Below are 15,643 nucleotides of genomic sequence, written 5' to 3' on the forward strand. Positions count from 1 at the left end.
GGCGATACATATTTCAGTTGACAGTTTGGAACACGTTGAGTTATTTAAGCCGTAGTACTTTAACCGAGTCCGGCTGAATAGCTGCATTCCACATGGTGTGGTTAATTTGCCCTGTAATCAAAATCTCCAGAATGTTTGTTATTGTCCTGAGAGTCCTTTCCTTGAACCCACCCATCTGGCCAGGTTTATTTGAGTGATTTGATAGAATCAGTCTAGAACATAACTATAAAGCTGACCTGATCTTTGCAGCACTTTAGAACATCCTGTTGGGCTTTCTTAGTCTTTAGTCCACTTAGAGACCCGAAAGTGAAGTAGTTGACCGTGCAGGAGTTGAGCTCTGTCATAATTGCGCTCTGTGTGTTTGTGTCTATGAAACACGCATGCGTGTCCTCGCTTCTGTGTGTAACTCGCCCCCCTTTTTAATTTCCCTACAGAGGCGCTTTCCTTAATCAGCCTCTATAAAACTCTCCAGTCATCACAGCTCTGCATACTAAACGCTGAGTGGACCATTGACGTGACTTGCTGATCAAGATATGCAGCTCCTCCAGGTCACAACCCTGCTGCTTTCTCTCCTCTGCACCACACACAGTGCCTCCGAGGCCGACTGTGACCGCTGGCAGGACCTGGACTCTGCAGTGGTCCATAAGGATGGCCAGGTGATCCTGGCTGGAATGTTTCCCATCCACTCTAAGGGCATAGAGCAGCAGCTGGACTTCACCAGTTCACCAGGCAAGAGGAGATGCAGGGGGTAAAGAGTGTTGGCTCCTGACTTTTTTTCCACATTTCCTGCTTCTGAGGGGCTTCCAATAATTAAAGCCCCCCTTTTACTTCATTGGCTTTGATGTGTTCTGCCAGCTACCTGATCCTTGGAGATGATTATTTGGAGACGAAGTGTTCAAAATTCACCTTTTTCCTTCTGTAATTGTTCAGTCTCTGTGTTACTCACAGGAGAAGCTTCACTCTTGATCATATTTATCAAAGAAACCGCACTGACCAGGTCAATGGCCGGTAGGAGTGGGCAATGTAATGATATTTCACTGTTATTGTGATAAGAGAAATTGTGATACACTTTTCTGAGTGTAGCATCACCAGTGTTGTTAGACAAATGAACAACTACATGTGCGAACTTAACAAAGACTCAAGATTCATATCAATTATACAGAGGCTGTAAACAGCCACTAGCATTTCGCTGCTATCAGAACATTTTTTACCATTTTTCAGGTTTTAACACGATTTGAAAATGCCTGTTGTCTTTTACATTGTATGTAAATTTAATGGTAAATGGACCAAAACGACTTACAGTAAAGTAAAGTAAGTTTTTCCCTTTTGCTGTAAAGTTATCATTTTGGAGATATGAAGTTTTGTTCTGACAGCAGTCAATCATCATTTCAAATGAAAAATTGTGTATTACATTGGAAATTAATTCCAAATGCAAGCATTTTCACCAGTGACTTCAGACAAGTGAGCCTTGTGAAAATATTGCTATTCAGTCATTTGCATTTCGCTGTTGTTAGAACAAAATCTCAACTCCAAAATGGTAACTTTACAGAAAAAGGAAAAAAACTGCTTTGCTTTTAATATAAACCAATGGAATCAGACTTTTTTCCGAGTAATCTTGGACTGGTTTCTTTTGGCCTATTTATCACAAGATTTTCACACAATATAAAGGCCAACAGGCCTTTTCAAATGATGTTGAAAACTGAAAAACGGCAAAAAATTAGCAGCAGCAGCCATTTGTTTTAAATTTGATACGCAATCCTTAATCACAAATTATATCATCGACTCAACAGTTTAAATGAAAAGCAAAATGTTTTCAATGTTTGAACTTGACTTTGGGAATTTCTTAGTATTTGGCATGCCTCTTTTTTATTTTAATGACGGCGTGCGCCCAAACTGGCACAGATTCCATTGCAGAGTCGGGTCATTCAGATCCAGAAAGTAAACCTCCTCCACAGTTCGCAAACCACCCTCAGGGGGACTTTTACCCAGTTTTGCTGCACAAGATTAAACACAGTGGAGCTGATCTGGTATCAGATCAGGTCCTTCAGAGAGTCACCTGAACACCTGCTGATGGAAGAGATAAGACGATATTTGTAGAAAAGCCTTAACATGGTCAGTGTCAGACTTTGCTTCAGTTTGAATAGTGACATACTAATAGTGCAGAATCTGGCATATTTATTGTTCACTTCTTCTATTTGACTCCATATACAGTTATATGCGAAAGTGTGGGCGCCTCAGCTCACATTGCATGTTTTGCTCATTTTCTAAGAGAAACTGAGTGAACACATCCTCTACACTCTCAGAAAAATAGGTACGATGCTGTGACTGGGGTGGTACCCTCAGGGGTACATACCAGTACCTTTAGCCAGGGAATATAACTGAAGCATAACCCAATGAAATTATATTTTCTAAGTTGTATTGACTCCGCACTCCCTCTCTCGCCTCCAGGCTTTTTATTTTAATGTTCTTATTAAAATCATTTGGTTATGAAAAGGTAGAAATATCTATTTTTCAACTAGGAAAAACTTTGTAAGGTACACCAATGGACCTTAAAACCACTGTTGTACCTTTGAGGGTACCCTTATGTTGGTTGTACCTTGATGAATGAATCATGGACCTGCATAGTACCTTTATTTCTAACAGTGTACAGAGAACAAACATATTCATACACAGTTGCTTCCTATGTGCTGTCGGTCCTGTGATGGACTGGCAACCTGTCCAGTGTGTCTTCTGTCCAATGACTCCTGGGATAGGCTCTAACACCCCCACCTTGACCCAGAAGGGAACGTGGTTTAGAAAATGTGTGTGTGTGTGTTTATGTGCTGAGTTTAATATATTGGGAGGACCAATGAAATCTAAAAATGTGTCACATGCAAAAATACATTTTTATATTTGTGTTTTTCATCTTTTCCCAACATGTTATATAAATAGAAATTGCACACTAACTAAAACATTGCTGTATGGTGGCAGTACCATTTTGCATGTGTAAAGTTCATTCATGTTATAGAAATGTCTCCACAAAACCTTCTATCTCCAATTTTTGTCAGTTTACTGTTCTTCACATAATTTGAAAACGCCTGCTGCTCTTTACATTGTCTGTAAATTTCATGATGAATGGACCAAAAGAACCATTCCAAAATGACTAAGAAAAAAGTCTGGTTCCACTGACTTTCCTTAAAAGTAAAGCACTTTTTTCTTCTTCTGTAAAATGATCATTTTGGAGATACAAGGCTTTGTTTCCAACAATGGTGATATGTTTCTAGGACACTACATTTTTGTTCACCCAAGACACAAACAATGCAAACTTCCTTAAATGTTTTAAATGTACTCTGCATTCACCAGGAGAAGGATATATATTATGTTCCCTAACTGAAGGTACTAGATGGAACCACCACAGTGACAGTGGACAGTTGAAACTGTACGCAGTCTTTATGAAGATATCACTGACAGTCTGCCTTTGAATCTCCTGTTGCTTCAGGTTAAACCTGCGTGCACTCCGCTGGACTCAGGCCATGATCTACTTCATAGAGGAGATCAACAGAGACCCTAACCTGCTGCCCAACATCACGCTGGGCTACAGGATCTACGACACATGCTGGCTGGTGGCTCTGTCGATGAGAACGGCCTTGTCGGTGGTCTCTCAGCCCCTGAAAAGAAACAGTACTGGAGCGTGTTCGTCCCCTGCCGTCCCTCTGGTCATAGGAGACTCGGGATCCACCCTGTCTATGTCCATCTCCAGACTGCTCAATCTGTTCAGCGTCCCACTGGTGAGACACAAACACGACCGTGCACTGTGCTGGAATGTGTGTGCTGCTGAAACGAGTCTCTCTGTCTCTCTTTATCTCTGCGTCTCTCACGCTCATGAAAGAAATCCAGAATTTAAAAAAACTGAAGTCAGCCTTAAATAAAATGTCAGTAGTAGGACTTAAAAAAACAAGAAAAAAGCTTATTTCAGTAATCTCTGGTTAGATCAACAAAACAATGCACGTTGAGCTTACTCCCCAAAAAAACCCAACAACAAAAACGATTGTGGTTGTTACTGTGTTATTGATGCAGCATTAAAAATGACTAAAAGTAGTAAAAAAACTATTTTTAATATTTTAAAAAATCTACATTTATTTTTAAAAGCTGTTGAATTTAAGTCTTGTGTAAAGTAAATTGGGAAAAACTTTAAAAATCGATGTAGAAGGTTGACTTAAAATTTCATGTTCACTTGATTTTTAATTTTTTTTCACTGTTTCTCAGAATTGGTGACTAAAGAGAACAGAAAAAAGGTAAACTGAAAAAAAATGATTGTGGCTGTCTCTTTACTTAAAAAAAGGCCTCACTCACTTCTTGCCCTGAATGTACCCATCACTGATTCTCAGCCACAAGTTATGACTTCCCCTGTCAAGTAGTGATTACATACAGTGAGATCTGTGCTTACATAACCCCTTGTGTTCAATAAAAGGCATTGTCTGCACTTAGATAAAGACCACCTACCTGTGCAAATGAATACAAAGACCACCTACCTGTGCAAATGAATACATTTACTTAGGCTATGTTCACACAGCAGGTAAAAGTGGCCCGAATCTGATTTCCTCACCACATATGTTTTTGGTTTGGCTGTTGACATTATTTTTTTAATGTGATCTTTATGCGACATCAGTCTGAACAGATCAGCTCCTAAACTGACCCACATGCACAGAAGAACAATGCTTCACATGTCGTGCTTGTCCAGAAGTAGACAGTCATGGCGGCCAGTGAACGCCAGTCGCTCCCGGAGGATCAGCTTCATCTTCACCAACATCACAGGAGCGATTATGAAATTCCAGTGGTTGACAGCTGGACTCATCATCCACAGTGTCTTTGAGTTATCTGATAAAAGGGCATGTTATTCTGCCATGGCCACTTCTTTGGTTCGTGTCCTCGGATTCTTTAAACACTTCAGTCTCGGTCTCCTCTGGCTGTGTTCAGCTGTTTCGTTCAAACACGGCTGCGATGAGTTTCTTCTATTTCTCTGGTACAGAAACATCAGCCTGTATGTTTGTGAGTCGGCAGCGTGAAATTATGATGAACGTCGAGTTGGACTGACGTAAAAGTCTCATGCATTCCGATCTGGCTGTTGCACTGCCACAGATTTCAGTACCACATATGAAAGCGTCTCAAGTCGGAATTGCAAATGTCAGATTCAATGCGATTTTTGCTGTTCACACTGACACAGAGACACATATCTGTGCCTCATATGACGAAAAAGGATTCGGGCCATTTTTACCTGCTGCGTAAACGTAGCAACACGCTTTCTAAAGTGTGCTCTAAAAATGTACTTTTCTGGAGACACTTTGTTTTGAGTGGTCCTTTTAGATGAAATAAACACTCAGTAACATGTCAAAAACAGACAAGGGATAGGATTAAGCTTTGGGTTGAGGTTAGGGTTAGGATTAGGCCCAGGGTTAGGGTAAGCTTTTGGGTAAAGCTAGGTTTAGTATAATGGAAGTAGCATATTACTAACACATCTACTTAATGTAAATAATGTACCTACAGAACATCTACAAGATATTTACCTTGATGTATTCAGATGCTTCGCTACTGCTACCTTCACTGAAATGTTACTGATGTGTCACTGATACGCTGTTACGAGGTTATTAATCATCTATAAAGGACCATGCAAAATGACCATCTTTCATTTTCATTGTTTTCATTTACTTCCAGAAGGTCTGGACTGAGTTTTTTTCCACAAAACACATCCCACCTATTGGAAATCAAAACATCATTAGTTGATTACTCTGGTCAGTCTAACATATTAGGAGCTCCTGAAGTCCAAATCGATAGGAGAATTTAACCTTTTGGTTTCCACCTACAACTTAATAGTGAAATAATAGTTTAAACCCAAGCATGATTCCTTTGAATAAAAATGAAGTAAAAATTACAGGCAGGCATGTTTTTAGCTCGGAGCAGTCATTAAGCCTTCTCTGAAGGCCTCTTCAGTAATAAAATTCAATGACAGAATTCAATGTCAGAAAAAGTTACCGGGATATGTCAGCAAAGTCTTTATGACTTACAATGCTTATTGGAATGAGCCTCTATAAACATTTATATAGGTCATAAGTCAACTGTCATGAGTTTACGTAGGTGTGATGTAGCCAACAGTTACTGATGCAGTACTAGTAAATTGGGAAAATTGAAAAAATCAGTGTGGAAGGTTGACTTAAAATGTCAAGTTCACTTGATTTTTTTTTTTTGGTGACTTTAAAGAGAACGGAAAAAAGCTGACATGTTGTTCACTGAAAAACTGGAAAAATGACATTCTTTTATGTTGATTTATAATAATAATGATTTTAAGTAAATTTTGCAAAACAATATATGTATATATATATATATATATATATATATATATATATATATATATATATATATAAATACTGTATATAGAACAATAATATCTCTATATATTTTACTCACTTTCTCTCTTTCTCCTCTTTTTTGTCTTCTACACTCCCAGGTTAGTTACTTTTCCTCCTGTGCTTGTCTGAGTGACAAGCAGCAGTTCCCGTACTTCTTCCGTACAATTCCCAGCGACGCGTACCAGGCCAGCGCTCTCGCTCGCCTTGTGAAGCACTTTGGCTGGACGTGGGTAGGAGCACTGGGCGGCGACGATGCTTATGGGCGAACTGCCCTGGACATGTTCACCACCGAGGTAACCCGCCTGGGCGTATGCGTGGCCTTCCGGGTCATCATCCCAAAGTTACCTTCTCAGCTGCAGCTCCAGGACATCGTAAAAACGATTCGAGACTCCACTGCACGCGTACTGGTCGCCTTTGCCACTGAAGAGGACATCCAGCCAGTGGTGGAGGAGACGGTTAGGCAGAAGGTGATGGGAAAACAATGGGTGGCCAGTGAAGCCTGGATAACGTCCACCCTCATCTCCACTACCTATCCCTCTCTCGGCGGGACCATCGGTTTTGCCATCCGCCGGGCTGAAATCCCTGGCCTCAGGACGTTCCTCCACAGCCTGCAGCCATTGGCTGATCCATATAACCCCTCTGCCAGGGAATTCTGGGAAACACAGTTTCAGTGCTCCTTTAATACAAGCACGCCAGTTGGTTCTATGGCTGACCCTGTCCACTACAACCGCATCTGTACAGGACAGGAGAAGATTGAGGACACTGAGACTATCTATAATGATGTGTCTCAGCTCAGAGTGACCTATAACTTGCACAAGGCTGTATATGCAGTAGCACACGCACTGCACAACCTGCTAATGTGCAAGAAGGAAGAGAGCAGCACTGATAAACAGCAGCAGTGTCCAGATATCTACAACCTGCAGCCCTGGCAGGTATAACAAAACTCAGGCTTCCTATGAATGAAGCCTCTTCCAGACACATTGTCTTGAAATACAATACTATCCAAGACCACCTTTCATTTCTTTGATTTCCAGTTAAATTGACCATTAAATACAAGTTATTAATATTTCAATGTCAGCAACAACATATAAACATAGTCTTGAGTACTTAGTGTGTCCGTCCTTTACCTTTATTACAGCTTCCATTCTTTCAGGAGACTCATTTTTGGTTTTTCATAGGTATATTTCCAAAGCTCAGTCCTAGAACTTGGTTGCTTTTTCTGCTCTTCACAATCCAAGTAATCCCAAACACATTGAATGATGCTGAGGTCTGGGCTTTGGGTGGCTGGGCTGTCCGTGGGCCCTGACCATTTAAGGGGGTTAAAGAAATGAAGAGTGGTCTTTTGCACAGTACCGTCCAATAAAAAGGGATTGAATGGATTCACATTGATTCAAATGTTTACCTGCATTTTCACCTGAATGTAACGGTAACACTTCACTTGAAGGGTGTCTGCATGACACATTCATAACATCTTACATGAACACTTCATAACATGTTCATGAATGTTTAAATCAACATTCCTAAACCGTACATGTTTCGTATAATATTAATATGGACCTCTGTGAAAAATTTATTTTTTCAAAATAAAAGTTCTCTCTTTTTTTGAAAAACTTTTATTTTCAGTAAAATATGACATTGCTTTACCCCTCTGGTCATTAAGTTCTATGACATCCAAGTACACTGCCATACTAAGATTCAGTTGAATAACTGTCGAAGCACTTAATGACCAAAAGGAATGAAGTGTGGTCATTTTTCTTTTGGCTGTCCAGAAATGAGGCGTTTTACTGACAATAATATAGTTTTTCAAAAAAAATAAAAAGAAAAATCTCAGTAAAATGGTATAGTCATCAATTAATATCTTGTAAAACATATATACTTTATAAATGTTGATTTAAGCATTCATGAACATGTTATGAAGTATTTACATAAGATCTAATGAATGTGTTATGTAGACAGTCTTCAAGTAAATTGTTACCAATGAAACATTCCACATGAACACAACCATATTAAGTAAGATTACTTACTTATGGCAGCGACTGGCTTGATGTAGGTAGAAATGATGTACACATTCAAATTGAGTCAGTTCTTTTTCAGTGCAAAAAAAAAAAAAAAGCCCAAAATTTTAAGGTTTAATAGTCTTAACATAAAAATATTAAACAGACAGAATAAGTTAGTATGGGAGAGTTTGTCCCTTTGACTTCTTTAAATGTTGACATTTTTATGAATTTACAGACAACCTTTTACAGAAAGGCGAGTCAGTAATGTGAGACAACAATCTCTCTATATGGTTTAAATTTCACTGCTTTTGGAGGAAAACTATGTATCTCCATTTTTGTCATATTTCAGATTTTGACATCATTTAAAAATGCTGGTTGCCCTTTACAATGTTGGTAAATTTCATAAAGAATGGACTAAAAGAAATGACTAAAAATGGGTTGGAAAAAAGTCTGGTTCCATAGACTTACATTAAAAGTAAAGCACGTTTTTCCCTTCTCCTGTAAAGTTGACATTTTGGAGATACAAGGTTTTCTCCTGACAACAGCAATATAAACTCTGCCCAAATCATCAGTAAAACACTTTATATTTCAGGCCCACAGGAATGTGGATAATTTTCTTCATTAAATCTACCACAGTCCATATTTAGATATTAATGTGTACAGTCTACTTTTAACCTTTATGCATTAACTTTTTTTATAGGTGATACAGTACCTGAAGGAGGTGAACTACACCAACATGTTTGGAGACGCTGTATATTTTGATGAGCATGGAGACCCTGTGGGGTCATATGATGTGGTAAACTGGCAGAAGGGACCAGATGGCAGGACACCACGGTTTGTTACAGTGGGACGCTTTGACTCCTCTCTTCCAACCAAGCAGCAGCTAGTGCTCTACCAGGACAGCATTGTTTGGCAAGGGGGATTCAGAGAGGTGAAATTCTTGTTTATTCAGACCTTTACTGTATAATGTAGGCTGCCTTACTTGTAAATAATGTGTTAGAACAATGTTATAAATGGGACAAATGTCCATCAGTTTAGTTTAAGGCCTTTTATGTCAATACAGTATCATTTAGGTCATATAACCTCATGTTATCTTGCAATTAATGACATAAGCTGTTCATGAACAGTCAAGCATTGCTTTATAAATATGTTATTGATTGCTTATACATTTGTTATGAAGACCCTATGTAGACAACCTTCAAATTAAGTATATATATATATATATATATATATACACGTCACTTTTTTATCAGCTTGCTAGTACAAGGTTGGACCCCCTTTTGCCTTCAGAACTGCCTTAATTGGTGGCCTACTTTCAACAAGGTGCTGGAAATGTTCCTCAGAGATTTTGGTTGGTTATTTGAGTTCCTGGTGCCTTTCTATCATCTGGAACCAGTCTGCCCATTCTCCTCTGACCTCTCACATCAACAAGGCATTTTCGTCCACACAACTGACCGCTCACTGGACATTTCCTCTTTTTCGGACCGTTCTCTGTAAACCCAACAGATGGTTGTGTGTGAAAAATCCCAGTAGATCAGCAGTTTCTGAAATACTCAGACCAGCTTTTTTTTTTTACTGAAAATAATACAAAACACAACTTTAAAAGGAAGATAATGATTGGATAAATGATATACTGTGCAACATCTTTTTCTAAATTATAAATACACATATACATACATTCATAGTGGTTCCCAAATAATAGTATTAAAATAAGTTACTACATAATAAGCACTAGAGTTAGGGTCCCCTCACTGTATTTCAATGTCTCTCACTCTCTCTGTCTGTCTCTCTTTCTCCCCCTTGTTCTATCCCTCTCTCCAGGTGCCAGTGTCGGTGTGTTCACCTAGCTGCCTGCCAGGCTACAGGAAAGCCACTCGCAAAGGCCAGCCTGTCTGCTGCTACGACTGCGTGCCCTGTGCCGAGGGCACCATCAGCAACAGCATAGGTACACTGCTGCATCCAGGAGGGCCTCTAGACTATCCTAGTGTAGTTGCCTGCTCCAGCTTATTCAGTTCCCTGAACTGGTCTCCTGAAGGTTATGACTCCATTAACTTACCACAATAACACTGCATCAGCCTGATGTCTCTCTCTCCTTCCAGTGTACACACCCAATACCAGTGAGAACCCTGAGCCAAAAACAAACAGTTCTCATGGAATCTAACCAATAAAACTCATAATGATGTGAGAGCCACAAAAAAAAGAGAACCACAGCGCTTTAATCTCAACATCCTGAATTCCCTGTCTCTTGTGTTATGAGGCTGAAAATGGTTTTGTTGAAGGACCAGCTGGATGAAACGATTTGCTATAGCGCCGTCCTGAGGCAGACCAATGCTGCATCATTAGTTAGCAGTGGTGGACAGTAACTAAGTAAATGTAATTAGTTACTGTCCTTAAGTAGCTTTTTCGTGTTTCTGTACTTTACTTAAGTATTTCCATTGTGAGCGACTTTCTACTTTCACTCCACTACATTTCAAAGTCAAATATCTTACTCTTTACTCCGCTACATTTTGAGAAATCTGTCGTTCCTTTTGGTTTTTGTGTGTATAAAAATTTAACATGTCAAAACAAAAGAACCACAAAGCACTGACCCAGTGCAGCACGCGGTTCAACATCAGTGCAGCAGCATAAAAATCTGGGAGCACATCCGTCACCTATATGATGAACTAACCTAACTAATGTTTATGAACAGACGCCTACAGATCAACATAGTAAAGGAGCTCATCTGTGATCCTGAGTTTAAAGCCAGTTTTTATTCAACTTAAACTTGGAACTAAGTTGTAAATAAATCTGAAACTGAAACTTTGCTTGTGTGTAAAAAGTGATTTCAGAGCCACTCGGTTCTCCCTGATGGAAACTGTTTACCTTCAGTGTTTTGTGCTTCTGATCATTTTAATAGACGTCAGCGTCACTAATTAATGACGTTCTATTAAAAGACTGGTTTACCAAGAGAGACGCTGGAGGACTTTCACCTGAAATGAGTTCATGAAGCCAGTCTGGTTATAAAAATGATAGCAGGACCAGATCAGAGCCAGAATTACTCTTTTAGTACTTTTACTTTATACTTAAGTACATTTGAAGGTAAATACTTTAGTACTTTTACTCCAGTGGAGATCTAAAGGGAGGAACTTCTACTTTTACTGGAGGAATATTTTACCTTGGGTATCTACTTTAACTCAGGTACATGATTTGTGTACTTCGTCCACCACTGTTAGTTAGTTAAGTGTACGAAGGACAGACGTTTGCAGATTGTTTGTGAAGCAGGCTAAACAATGACTTTACTTAACTTGTGATGTAATTTTGTGACATCCAGGGGTCCATGAGGTTAATTAGGGATCCCAGCCCCCTTGTATTTCACATGATGCTCAGGGTACATTCACTATTTCTTTTGTCTTTGCTCCCAGATCAGTCTGAGTGCACTCTCTGCCCCGAGGACCTCTGGTCCAACCCACAGCGTGACGTTTGCATTGACAAGCAGATCGAGTTTCTGTCCTACACCGAGGGTTTCGGAATGGCCCTCGCAGCCACAGCCATCCTGGGTGTCGTCACTACCGTGACCGTGGCTGTCATTTTCCTGCGTCACCGAGACACGGCCCTGGTCCGCGCCAACAACTCGGAGCTGAGCTTCCTGCTGCTGCTGTCACTCGCCTTCTGCTTCTTATGTGCGCTCACCTTCCTGGGCCAGCCGACCCGCTGGGCCTGCCAGCTCAGGCGCACTGCCTTTGGCCTGACCTTTGCCCTCTGTCTCTCCTGCCTGCTGAGCAAGACTCTGGTGGTGCTCATGGCCTTCAGGGCCACACTGCCTGGTAACAATTCGGCACGTTGGTTCCGCCCCCCACAGCAGCGTCTGGGTGTGTTCCTGTGCTCCGCCCTACAGTGTGCAATCTGTGTGGCTTGGCTAACCACAGCGCCACCTTATCCGGTGAAGAACACCTGGCTGTACCGTGACCGGATCATTCTAGAATGCCACTTGGGTTCTGTGGCTCTGTTCTGCTGCGTGCTCGGCTACATCGGCTGTCTCGCTGCCTTTTGCTTTATCCTGGCCTTCCTGGCCCGGAAGCTGCCTGATAACTTTAACGAAGCCAAGTTCATCACATTCAGCATGATCATATTCTGTGCAGTTTGGATCACATTCATCCCAGCTTATGTCAGCTCTCCGGGAAAGTTCACTGTAGCTGTGGAGATATTTGCTATCTTAGCCTCTAGTTTTGGGGTACTTCTCTGTATATTTGCCCCCAAATGTTACATCATCATCTTTATGCCTGAGAAGAATACGAAAAAATATCTCATGTCTCAGAAAAGTAGCAGGTGATTTATACTAAAGTAGGTGATTTACATCAATTAGCTGAGGCTGTGACTCTTGGTTGCGTCCCCTGGAAAAATACAGGGAGGGAAATGGATAAAAGAATTATTGTATTTTATACAGTGCTGTGAAAAAGCGCTTGTCCTCCTTCTGTTGTCTTCTATTTTTGCACATTTGTTACACAAAATATAGTTTTAACTGTTTCATCTATTGAAAGAATAAATTTATCCAGCACTAACTGGCACCCTATGGAATAGGAACTTACCCCTTGGTTACACAATCAACACATTAACCACCATTAGAAAGTGGCCAGGTGAAGGTGGTATCCAATATAAGTGGAAAGCCCTAACTTCCAAAAGTTTCCACTTATATCTCGCATAAAGCTAACACAGCATTCCACAATATGAACACTGTGAAACCAACAGTGAAACATGCTGGTGGTAGTGTGATGGTGTGGGAATGCTTTGCCTTCTTCAGGGCCTCAGTGACTTGCTACAACTGATGGAATTATGAATTCTGTATCCGAGTAATTCAGCAGGAGGATGTCTGGTCGGCAGTCCGTGGTTTGATGCTCAAGCACAGGGCTCTGCTTGATGGCAGTGATCCAAAGCAAAACAGCAGGTCTGGCTCTGAGTATCTCAAAAGAAACAAAATAAAGGTTTTGGAGTGGCCTAGTCGAAGCCTGAACTCCATTCAGATAATACAGCAGGACCTTAAATGGACAGTTCTTGCATGAAAGCTTTCCAATGTGGCTAAAATTAAAGCAATTCTGCAAAGTGGACTGGCCCACAGTGATGTGAAGGACTGATGTCTAGCTAGTGATGGCATTCGGTAGCACTTGTTGCTGCTACAGGAGGCACAAGCAATTATAAATATTAGAGAAAGAGTCATTTAAAAAACTGTTTTGCCTTTCCTCATGTTCTCCTAGTCTAAAGATTTAAAACCACTTAGTGGGACAAATATGCATAAGGGTAGGAAATTATGAGAGGGCAAAACTTTATTACCACACCTCAGCTCTGGTTTCCACTGCTATGTTGATAAGGATATATAAAAAAAGAAAGTTATGTCATTCTTTGTCATTCTTTTGAACTCTTAAATTTCAGCCAATAAACTCAACTGGTTGGATTCCAACGTTAGGCCTAGTTTTAGCTTAAATTACACTCTTAGCAAAAATTATGAGAGTACTACATAGTACGAAAAAAAGGTTCTATAACTTAACATCAGCAGAACCCTACTCTGTGGTATAGAGCCAGATTTCTCTGAGGAACCACATGCAGCAGCTTCTCCATTGTTGAAAAGAGCTGTTTTACCAGGCAAATGGTTATTTAAGTTGTCACAGCTCTATATACAGTCCTATGCAAAAGTTTGGGCACCCCAGTGAAATTACACATTTTGTGGATCTTCTAAGTAGCAATAGGTTCCTTGACAAAAAACACACTTCTGCACATTTTAAAGCATAATTACTGTTTGTTTGCTGAATTTACCATTTTAGGAATTTACCATATTAGTGTTTTGCGCAAATGTATGACGTTATTAAGTCTCTTTCCTGTGGAGGGTGTGTTAACTTTCGCTTACAACCTCAATAAAACCTGCTATTTGTTCAGACTTTTGCATACAACTGTGCACAACCACTGCCCTCACTAAAGAGCCCGAAAAGAGCCCCGACTTTATTAAGTATGTAGGCCTTCAATGGAAAATATGCCCAAAATATACGCATGAACATACAAACTAGAATAGAGGGGAAAATAATAATGGGTTATTATTACCAGGCCTGCTGCTGCTTTCTGCTTTCACCACCAGAGAGCGCTGATGTTCCAGTGTGTCAGTAACAGATGAGGAAGCGAGCTGAACTCAGCAGAGAGCCCAACACAAATAAGGGTGAATGAAGCATTTCAGGATCACATCATCACCTAATGAAGCCTCATCTAGTAGTGAGCTCTGAGTTGAAAGACATGAAGCAGAGATCTTCTACATGGCGGTCTGCACAGCATCCATCACCAGTAATAGCTGGCATTCGTGAATCCTGGTGTTGCTCCGAAATTCCTCAGCATTTTTCACAAATGTGAATTTTACATTTTTTTAAATCTTATTTTAAGTGATTTTTTAAAACAAAGGCCTGGAAAAATGGAAAACATGCAAGTATACGTTTCTATTTTTAGTTCCTGATAACATATTAATGACATATTATTATTATTATTATTATTATTATTATTATTATAACAACAACACACAACTCAACAACAACTTCCTGTAGGCTCAGGGGATTGAACTGGCAACCTTCCGGTCGCAAGGCTGGTTCCCTAACCTCCAGCCCATAATAATAATAATAATAATAATAATAATAATAATAATAATAATAATAATAATATCTCATGCAAAACACCAAATCTAAACTCTTAGCTCTGACTTTCCTAAAGAGTGAGCTGGCTGGATCTGCTTAAGTCAGAACTCATTTTCAATTTCAGCCATAGCTGCGTTAGGTTGCTATGGTAACAAAGGAAGCATGGACAACACTGCTTACTAATATGTTTACCTCATGGTAGAAAATATCAAGCAATCAAGCAAAGTTTATTTATATAGCGCTTTTTACAACAGGCGTTGTCACAAAGCAGCTTTACAGAAAAGTCAGCATTACAGAAAAAATCTGTGTCCAAGCCCCCATGAGCGTCACCTGTGGCGACGGAATAAAACATCACATCAAATAAATAAAAACATCTGATTTTCAGTATAGTCCAGCATTTGAGATATAAGAGGGTGCAATGTCTACAACACAAATACAGCCATTCGATTTACTGTACAAACAGAGCAGCTAACATTCAGGCACAGTTTTATATATGTGAGTGTATATATATATATATATATATATATATATATATATATATATATATATATATATATGGCTAATGCTAATAAAATATGTAAATCTGCCCTAATGTTTTCTTTGGGGACTGTGTCGTGTGACA

At 39.9% G+C, this 15,643-nt stretch overlaps 1 protein-coding gene across 1 annotated transcript; it reads left to right on the plus strand.

Moving 5' to 3' along the window:
• The first annotated feature begins 533 nt into the window (after positions 1 to 533).
• On the plus strand, positions 534 to 12,689 carry LOC108434101 (extracellular calcium-sensing receptor-like). Its single transcript, XM_017709012.1, has 6 exons — positions 534 to 748; positions 3,479 to 3,767; positions 6,482 to 7,315; positions 9,081 to 9,311; positions 10,202 to 10,325; positions 11,782 to 12,689. The coding sequence occupies exons 1-6, from the start codon at positions 534 to 536 to the stop codon at positions 12,687 to 12,689; spliced, it is 2,601 nt and encodes an 866-aa protein (XP_017564501.1).
• Positions 12,690 to 15,643: the final 2,954 nt, after the last annotated feature.

Source organism: Pygocentrus nattereri, chromosome 7, assembly GCF_015220715.1.
Source record: "Pygocentrus nattereri isolate fPygNat1 chromosome 7, fPygNat1.pri, whole genome shotgun sequence".
Taxonomy (NCBI): Eukaryota; Metazoa; Chordata; class Actinopteri; order Characiformes; family Serrasalmidae; genus Pygocentrus; species Pygocentrus nattereri.

What these genes read in the sequence shown, in the direction of transcription:
- LOC108434101 (XM_017709012.1), top strand. Translation starts at nt 534, where the DNA reads ATGCAGCTCCTCCAGGTCACAACCCTGCTGCTTTCTCTCCTCTGCACC. An exon ending in GGCAAGAGGAGATGCAGGGG is followed by an intron (nt 749 to 3,478) that starts GTAAAGAGTGTT and finishes CTGTTGCTTCAG; the next exon opens with GTTAAACCTGCGTGCACTCC. An exon ending in ACAACCTGCAGCCCTGGCAG is followed by an intron (nt 7,316 to 9,080) that starts GTATAACAAAAC and finishes CTTTTTTTATAG; the next exon opens with GTGATACAGTACCTGAAGGA.